This window comes from Ischnura elegans, chromosome 8, assembly GCF_921293095.1.
Source record: "Ischnura elegans chromosome 8, ioIscEleg1.1, whole genome shotgun sequence".
Classification (NCBI taxonomy): domain Eukaryota; kingdom Metazoa; phylum Arthropoda; class Insecta; order Odonata; family Coenagrionidae; genus Ischnura; species Ischnura elegans.
The window spans coordinates 63,332,445-63,342,729 of record NC_060253.1 but is presented as its reverse complement, the minus strand read 5'-3'; the positions used below and the strand labels follow the sequence as shown (position 1 = coordinate 63,342,729).

Here is a 10,285-nt window from a genome sequence, read left to right as displayed (position 1 = left end):
CAGTAGCCGCCAAAAGTTAAATACAAAATGAGCCATCACCTTCAGCATCTGCTGTGAAGCACAAGCATAGTTACCTCTGAAGCTCAATTATATAGTTCTTCAAACGAAAATAAAGTTGAAAAAGGTCAAATAAAAGAGAGTCCATGAGGTATAAAGAGCAGTTTATTTTTCTAAGCTCACTGAAATTACATCGCCGATAGCAACTTTTCCAATAATCAAATCTAGAATTTTTAGCCTTCCTCTTTCATATTTAAAAATAAAACAATGAAAAACTACATGCCTTAGCTGAAAATGAGTTTGCAATATTTAAGATCAGAGAAAATAAACATCTCCTCAAATTTATTGTTTCAAATGTAATGATTTTGTTATCCTATACCATTACATAAGCCCTGACGAAAAATGTTCAATTTGTTTAAAAACAGACCAAGAAAGAGTGGATTTGAAGATAACTACTCTTCAAAGACCAAAAAAACAGGAAGCTAAGATCCCACTAATTACATCAGAAACAAAAATTGGAAGGTAAAATCGAGTTTATATTCAGATTTGACCTGGTAAGGTATTGAATAGAATTTAATGAAAATGGAATTAAGTGAGAATTCAATGAAAAAAATTAGTCCACATGAAAATTATTGTAACAAAATCAATTCACTCAAACAGAAGCAACGTTAATTACCAAATATAAAATACAGTTTATGGATAACTTTAATGGGATTGCAACTCTGGTGGTAGAGTTGTCAATTATAAAATTATCCTATATGTCAGCATAATAAAATCTCTAATCAAGAACAAATTTTCAAGCAAAATAATGTTTGTTTATCCTAGAGAGTCAAAGCTTCTGAAAGATAATGGTAAAATATTTATGATAGTAAAGGTGACGAGTTGACTGATTCCAAGCCATTTGGTAAAGCCATGTTCACAAATTCGCGCAAAATCTCTTCTGCGTTGCGCCTGTAAATGAGGTCACTGTGGAAAAGAGCCTTGATCAAAGAAGGAGCATCTACGTTAAGCATCTTCTCCATTTTTTTAGGCGACATTTCAGCAGCATTCGAAAGAAAAAAATCATCCCCCAGCATTACCCAAGGGCAAAAAACTGTGGCTAAAATGATACCAAAAGGCCTATATTTTCCCATCACATCACTTTTGAAGTCGGTCAGAGTAAATGGAGGCAAGCCACCACCGAGTAATTCGAGAGTTTCCACCAAAGATTCGTAGTAAACATCAATCAGTGTACTGAAATTTTCATCCCTGAATGACTTTCTAGTGTTCACGTACATAAAGTGCAACAAATCAATACCAGGATGGCAAACTTTCGTCATTTGAAGATCAAAGAATTTCACGTCAACGGGTTCTTCCATTTCCGCGTTCTCCGCGTACCGGAACATCATGTTGTTCGCCCAGAAATCACCGTGGATGAGGACCCCACGGGTGTCCGCTGGAGTTTCCTTCAGTCTGCACAAGGTTGGCCATGCGCCTTCCATGACCTCATCGAGGGCTCCGGACGCCTCCGCCTCCTTGGGAAGACCTTCCAGCTCCCTGCAGAGTTCCTTCACAACCTGGGTCCCCGCGAGGATCGAATTGTGCATTGACGAAGGTGGAAGTTCAGAACTGGGAACGTAATGCAAAAATTCCTTGAGGAATCCGGGATACTTCTCTGACCACGTTCCTTTCCCGGAGTCGAGGGAGTTCTCAGCTGCCAGTGACAGGGCGTGGAGTTTTCCGAGACCCTTCATCACCAAACTGCTGTGCGCATAGTCGAATCCGTCAGATAGATAACAGCGGTCGGCCGGGCGATATCCGCTATGGAGCAAATCCTCCATGTAAAATGCGATATCTCCTTTCTCATCAGTGGTATGGTAACAGACCGGTAAAGGGATGTGGACTTTACCGCCAGATACCTCACTCATTAGGGGAACGACATGGGTGAAGTATAGCAGTTCCTTAGTAAAGATATCTGCCGTTTTCAGCAGAACTCTCACGAAATAAACTGGGGTCATCGCCTTGACGAAGAATACGTGGGATTTGGTATCTTCATCACCGGGAAGGTGGTAGGAGAGCTTAACCCTGAGGACCAACGAAGTGAAGCCTTCAAGATTGATGGTTGCACGTTCGACTTCATAACCGTCCAAGAGTTGTACGTCTTTTCGGCCGGTCAGGCTGTGCAGGGACTGCTGTAGAGCTTCGCGGTTCACGTACGAAGAAAGATCCTTCATCTTGACGCTTGAAAAGGATCAGTGCGACTGACTGCATGGGTCGACGTTAGAGGAGGCATTTCGGTCCTTTTAGATGATTCGGTTCATGTGATTTGGATTGATTTGGCTTGTGGAAATGAATTGGTTCTTCAATGCTTCGAATGAACGAAACTACCATTCTTTGAATGGCATGAATCCTAAAATTCTTTCTTTGTTATTTGATAATACTATTGAACATTATTTTTTATTTTGTCTGCGTTTTGTTCCGTAATTGTTACTTGTTTTCCTTGTAATAATGAGTCTTTTGTATTTGGCATTCAGCTGTTTTTGGACTGCATTAAGTAAATAAATAAATAATTAATAAGTAAGTAAATAAATAAATTTTTATGAATCATCTCTGGTGTGTTTATTAATTTTCTAGAGTTGGAAAGCAACACATTTTTAGTGAGGTTGTAGTTTGTTACGCTCAGTTAGTTTTCGTTTCTTTTTTTTTCTTCCAACTTTAGCGCAAAATGTGAAATAACGTTCATTGTAGCATTTAAAAACCAGTTTCTCAAAAAAATTTTTTTTATGAAAAAATATGCTTGTCATGTGAAATTTGTGGAAATATTGTTCTCATCAACTTATCCACGCACAAACACATCACAACTTTAACGGTCGTATTTTGTTTTAAAATAAGAATATCGTCTTGAAAATGTCAGGATGTACGTAATAGACCCCTGCCAACTGCTGTGTTATAAATGTCAGATGCTTTCTTAAAGTTCATTCCCGGGGATCGGGTTGGTTTGGTGGCTAAAGTGTTAGCTTCCCATCTCGTGGGCTTGGGTTCAGATCCCGGCGGTGGCAGAGAATTTTAAGAGACTGCTCGATCGCTGCTTAAATGCTATGAGGAAGGCGTTGCAAGCGCAACTCTCCGTCCGTCGGATGGGACCTTAAGCCGTGGTCCCCTCGGCGCTTTTCGTTAAGAACAGGCTAATGCCAATGCCGGGTTTCTCTCCACCCTTCCTCACCTACCCTTCCCTCATGGCGCAAATGATCTAAGCTGCCGGTCGCCTCCTAAAAATACCATACCGACTTGTGCTAAATCTACGGCGTAAAGAATGATTTATATTTGACTCATAGAAAATGTGTAAATGGCATAGTTAATGCAAAAATAACATGCAAGAAAGATAAATTAAATTTTAAATTCCTCGCGAAAAAAGAAAAATGAAATCGACTCGTCAATATTGAGTTAAGTCAATTCGGTTCTCAATGGAAGTTCAATCGTTCATTTTGAACGGTTCAAATGAAACGAATGGGTTCAATTCATTTAGTTCACGAACGAAGCCGTCCTCTGTCATTCACTCTCCTCAGTTCGAAGATTCCTCACAGTCAGCAAGAGATAAGCATTTTGGAGGTCAGCGAAACTTGTCATCCTGGGTGGGCAGTGAGTCATGCTTCGTCGGGGAACACATTCTTTGAGCCCTGCGTGTATCCTTGTTCTCTGTGAGATAATACTGTTAACACTGCTCAGGGAAAGTTCTCCCTTTTGCGAGAGTGCTCTTCCATTAGCTGGATGATTGTCTGGATGTGCGTCAATGAATCAATCTCAGGCTTTTTGGTCATTTGAAGAGAATGTGCGAAAATGCAGCAGAGAAAATATCATTCGCCTTGACCGAGATTCGAATCCGGATCCCCTGATTTCCGGTCCAGTGCTTTAATCAGTTAGTCTACCAAGGCGTCATTCTGCCCCTGTGTATGTTAAATTAGTCAAAGGGATTATTTAAATGAACGAATGAATTTAACTTGAATTACTGCACTATCAACTAATAAATAAAAAATATCAAAGTGATTGGCTTAATTACATATTGATGATACTTATCATGACTAGGGATGTACGAGTACTCGAAAATTCGAGTCAAGTAGTTGGTACTCCACTCGAGTGCTTCGAGCAGCATAACGAATGTCGAGTCGAGTAGTTTCGCATAAAGAGCTGTCGAGGCCAGTGAGTTCAGAAAACTGCCGACAAGAGGCGCTATCGCGTAATCAATGTTGTAATATCGTTTTTTAAGTCGATAAGTTGTTCTAAAACCTTGGCCTAGGAGTTTCAGCTTGCTCTATACGTAGCAGTCAGCCACTATAGTAGTCTAGGTGGGCGCCGAGTTCCTTTTCGTCAGCCACGGCGGCCGAATGTCTTCTAACACGGCGGCGTATTAGAAGTGGACCACAGCTTCATTCATTCATACTTCCTTATCCGATACACATAAACCCTACTTTCTTTACTCAAACGCCGAGAGAATACGTATTTTGTTAAAAAGATTTCTATGTAAAAATGTAACTTTTAGATTTTAGCGGACGATGCCGGTTTTTCTCGAAGTTTGACGTCATAACTGATACCATCTTTTAACCTAATCGAGTATTACGTACGTTCAATGTAAAATTTCGTTTATTCCATTGTTTTGTTTATTACCCCTTGAATTTACAAAAAATAGTTGCTACGGTTAATTTAAGAAAGTGGAAAATTAAAGAAAATGTTTTTGGTCTGCAAAGCTAATGCTAAGTTCTATAATTCGTTCGCTTCGCCAACTTCATGAGGATTCGAGATGCATAAAAATAGCTGGTATAATTTTTAATGAAAATTCCCAAATATTGCAGTTTTGAAAAGAAAGTACTCGTCCAGTTTCACAAATGTTTAGCTAAAGACAATTTTCTGCCGGCAAAAATACTGTAACGTAGACACGTCAAAAACTACTGCCTGATCATTTAGAACTATTGGTTTTTCATGCATGATAATTTGAAATGATCCAAAATTTAATGATTCGTTTACGAAGATAATTTTTATTACAGCTGTGCAAATGCATTTACTTTGGGCTCTTCCTAGCAGTTTGTATAGATATATGTATAATTTAAATTGTCGACAAATTACTAGCTAGGTTAATTCATTTCAATAGTTCCTCTGTTATTGTTTCTAACATCAATTTTAATTCTTCTCCTAATTATGACACAATTACTTTCAACGTGCCTCATTATCATTTTCTTTTTGCATCAGGCTTAAGTATTCCCAATGGGAAATTCACAAGGGGATTGGAAAAATGAAAATATGTCGGAGCATAGATTGCTGTATTGCCTAGTTCAGGAATTGCCAGACTCGACTCTATTCGACTCGATGCTCGCGAATAGTTTTCAACTCGACTCGATGCTCGACTCGAGATCAAAAAGTACTACTCGCACATCCCTAATCATGTCTTACCTGCTGTAATTATTAGCATAGAATTTTGTCGTCTGTAAACAATGAACAAAACTACCATTCATTGTTTGTTATTTGAAAATATTGTTGAACATTATTTTGTTCATTGTTGTCTACGTTTCATGTACTATTTTCGTGTGCTATACATATTTACTACACGTATGACTATGGGATAAAATAGCAATCTGTAGATTTCAAAATACATGCACACATATTGGGTCACTACTTTAATTGCATTTTTAATTTCTCAGAAAAAATGAGGAGGGAATAAATAAATTCCAAGCTTTCAGAAAAAGAGAAATTGATATCGTTCCCCGCACGAGTATCTTCATAACGTCCGATGCGGCACATTTCGGAATTTCATTATCATTCACATAGTTCCGAATTTTTTCGGTATTTTTGGTTTCCGTGCTACAAATTGCTTCGGGGTCGAATGCTTATGTGCACGCTATATCCAATGAATTTAAATTGGGAAGCTTGTGTCATTTCCATCATTTCTCATCCTTTCCGTTATTCAAGTTTTCTACAAATTCGAACTTAGCGTGATGCAACCATTTACGTGGGAATATACACGATGATCCTTCGGCCAAACCGCTGAACGCGCGGAGCAGTCACGGCCGTGGGAATGGCCGATGGCGAGGCTTTAATTGATAGTCTGATCCATGTCGAGGCGGGGATTTTAAGCGGTCGAGACGAGAGACTGCTTTAAAACCCGACCGCAAGAATTTGAGTTTTTCTGTTCGTAAAAGATTCAGCGCAGTTCGACAAGTTAATTTTATTCTCCGGAATAATTACAAACCTAAATTTACTGCAGGGAAGCGTGATGACTTATTAGTGTGGGTAGAACGCTTGGCTTCCGACCAGATGGTCTCTGGTTCAATTCCCGGGTGCAGGCTTAGACACCCCAAACCATTGGAGAAACCAATTTATGATTTAATTAATAAATTAAATGAGTCCCGGTAAATTATTGTGGGCAATATTGAGAGATATCCCGTACGGAAAACACTAATATGTATCAACAGTCAAAGACACGAAGAAATAGAGACAAAATCAAAAAGGGAGCATCTTCGCAACTAATCAAAGTGTATTATTTTTCAGTTTTTTTTTTTGTATTTTGCACGTTGTTTGCTTAAGCGCAAATTTTTCATTTTATTCTCGTTTCATTTTCAGTTTATTTTCTGTGTTTTTGTTTTCTATCCAAGGAGTTGCTCTCAAATGCTTTTTGCATTCACCCACCAAACACTTCCCCCATCCGAATAAGTTCAACTGATTCAGGCGTTATGTAATGGAAGTTCGACATATTAAGATGAAAGATAATTGAACCTTTTCACAATATTTTTTATTTTTAAGCTTTGCGGAATTTCACTGATTTATCCAGGTAGAGTTTGGTCCGATATGCTATGGTTGCAATCCGAATAAATTCATCTGATTCAGGAATTATTTAGTGGAAGTTCGAAATATGGAAATGAAAGGTAAATTCCACTATTACTGCGGGAAAGTGCAATTACATTTCATTTCAATCTTCCTACATACGTTCAAATATGGTGTTTTCACTGTTCTTAGTTACACGGCCTCTGACAAGCTCATCTTCCAGGCAGAGGCACAAGTGTTAGCTAGGTAAAAACGTGATTTGTTACGTACGAGGGTTGCCTCGAAAGTAATGCTCCATATTTTATTTCTTCGACGTTTATTCTTTGCACATAATGAGAATCGTACACATGAAAGAATGATGCTTCAACTACATACACTATTTTTCCACGCAATTAAATGTCCGCCATCCAGCTAGAAGCAAGGAAATGTATGTGAAAGGTTGTGACCATAGTCTTGTTAGTGTATCTGACATCTCAGATAAACTCGGATGGGAATCTCTGTCAGACCGTAGATTTAAAAATAGACTAAACCTTTTAGATAAATTCAAGAGCAGTGTCTTTTTTAACGAAGTTAGCCATATCTTACGAACACAACAATGTACGGAACATCAGATCATATAACTAAAGTAAGAGAGATTGGCTGTAGAACAGACAGATTCAGAATGTCTTTTTTTCCTTGATCAATAAGAGATTATAATGGCAGCGTTAGAACTCATAAATAGATTAGATGAATTGTAGTGTAGCCTACTAACTTATGTGTACCTTAATGCATGTTTCTAAATTTTATTATTATTTCTAACAGCATGTGGTTGTCGCGACCCGGCCCCAGGGTAAGCCGGGACTCGAATCCGAACGAGTCCAACGTGGGTTCTTGCTCTTGGCATCGGGTATCAATGATAGCACATGGATTGCATTTTAATAAAAAGAAAAAGGAACTCTACCTTTGGAAGTTGCTCGGGCCGGCACCGGAAACCCTCGGAGATGCGGGAGGCAGGAGAAGGCTGGCTTTGGGCGGCGTCTACGGACGGTCTGGCAAATACTGGCCTACTGTCTGTAAAAAAAAGCAAGATACTCGAGTTTGAGGAGCTCTAGCGTCTAAATAAAGCAATCGATTTCAATGTAATAAAAAGCATACGAAAAAGAATTTAGTTCTACGTTATATCATGTACTTTAAAAATTCTTCGGCTCAATAGTATTTCCTGTACTTAATTTTTTTCTCGAAAAAGTACCCGTTTTTTGCGCGTAAAATCAAGGTGCCCAACTTTGAGCGCTTGGCATTCCCGTAGTTTTCGTTCCTATAACTTGCAATTTTGATTTAAGAAGCCACATCTATTACTAGCGTTTGCCGAAAACAAATTGTTTATACCACAAAAATTAACGGAGTTGTTGTAAACAACGCAAACCTCTGCTAACTTCGAAACCAGTGAGTCAATTGAAAATTGATTGGTACTGTTGTCTTCCGTAGAATGTTGTAAGAGTAGCTGCAGATAGAGCGCGAGTAATTTCCCAATTTCCCGGAGGAGGAAGGGAATGTGAACTCGGAATTTTGCAAGTACGGAAATTTGTCGCCCACCCGAAGGGCCTGAGAGCAAGGAACGAAGAGAGTGAAAGCAAACGCAAGAGAGCCCGTTAGGCGGGTACTGACAAGCCAAGAAGGCGCGAGACAAGGGTTTATGAGAAATCACGATCACGCCTCGCGTGAACAGAACTTCGCCCCGAAGAAGACCAACTATTATTTAAGATTTACCTTTATATAGTGCCTCTTGAATGACGTAGAGACGCTCAAAAAGCCAAGGTGGGGAGGGGGGGGGGTATTTCACGGAACCATATCTTTTAAACTAAACCCCTTTTCGATAGGTTTGAACTCGCGAGCGTTCTATTAATGGTGTTTATTTCTTATTTGCCAGCCGTTCGGTCATCGCCTTCCTTCTCCATTCTCCCGGATCCCCTATTTTATGGCAAACAGAGCTTTTGCGCACCGTCTTCCACCTCGCAAATAGCCCTGTCCTTCGCGAAATATTCTGTAAATGGCCTCCGAATTTCGGACCATTACATGGTAGTATAATTTGTTAGTATGCGTGACGTTTTTTGGACCGCGTGGTGTGCATGTGGGAGTCCAATTGCATACTGCATGCTGGTGATTGTTCACCCCCTGCCAAACACCCTAGAGTAGGCTCGCAGGGTATTTTGCAGATGTAGACGTAGGCATGTATGCCCTGCCGGTACCAATCCTTGATCTAGCCCCCAACCACTGCAGATCTCCGCCAACTCACCGGTTAGTTCTCTTGAGCCAAGCGACTTACCGTTCTCTTATTCGCAAGAGATACTCCATAGACTTTGCATGAACATTTTTGAATATTCTCCACATTTTCTTTCTCTGCAGTGAGACGCTACTTTGAAACGGTCCTGAAGCAATGTCATTAGTCGTAGAAGATGGAAATTTTGCATGGGCACCAATGAAACTTCAGAACAGTCGCGGCTCGTGAGTCAAATGCTGGGGAGAGGCACACTCAACCGGGGGTCAAAATTTTTGCATATTTTGTGTATTTTAGTTAGTTTTAATGGCAATCTAGGAATTAAATTTGCGACGCCATATGTCCCGCATTTTTTCAACAAAAATACCTTGCTTTCCTAATAAAGCTTGATTAATGAATACCATATACAGTAGACTCTCGGTCATACGGATCGGCGTAGTCTGTACTTTCAATTAAACGGATCAATGATCTTGAAAAATAAAAATATATTTGTTGCGATGTTTTGCAAATAAAAACGAAATTACGTAACTTTTCGCTTTAGCGCCTACATTTTCGCGCGGATATGCCGGCAGTACACAAGTGTTGTTCGTTTTGCAATCATGATGCGTTCTTTGTCAAATCTATACAATATTTGCAATGAATTAGGTAGCAATGACACTTGTAACACGGAAAAAACACTAACAGCCACTAACGTGATCAACTCAACTAAAATTAGGCCTATTTACATACCAATCACTCATTCGGTGAAACAATTTACACACAATAAGTGAAATGGTCACCAAAACAGGTATTCTGCAACACCAAGTAGATGCCGACGGCTGGCGCGGCGATCTCAAGTCACCAGATACGTCGCTCTGCGCATCCTCGGGCGGCGTCCCAAGACTTCCATAAGGCACAAGCTCAGACGCGACATAGCACCAGCGGACCACACCACTACCACTCTTCATATAACTGCATGGTGATGGATTGGGACGTTCTGGCCAGCGCCCCACGGCTACAAATACGAACTTCTCGCGCTATTATTGCGCGTTTTTCCTACATTTTCGGCGTATGCGATTGAAAAAATACTTTGGCTAATTAGATGTATAATTATGATTGAATGGGTACTTTTTTGTTTTTCCTTTTTCAAATCTTTGGGAGGGGCGGCGTCCGAGAGCCCTTATAGGCAAGCCGCCACTGTTTCAGATAATGCACACGTAACGTTTCGAATTCGCACAATTGTTGTCGGCTGAGAAAATAACTGTG

At 39.9% G+C, this 10,285-nt stretch overlaps 1 protein-coding gene across 1 annotated transcript; it reads right to left on the bottom strand.

Annotated features, from left to right (window-relative positions):
- Nucleotides 1-144: 144 nt before the first annotated feature.
- Nucleotides 145-2,460, bottom strand: LOC124163943. The gene has a single exon (XM_046541063.1). It carries the CDS (start codon nucleotides 2,208-2,210, stop codon nucleotides 858-860), a length of 1,353 nt encoding a protein of 450 aa, XP_046397019.1. The 5' UTR covers nucleotides 2,211-2,460; the 3' UTR covers nucleotides 145-857.
- Nucleotides 2,461-10,285: the final 7,825 nt, after the last annotated feature.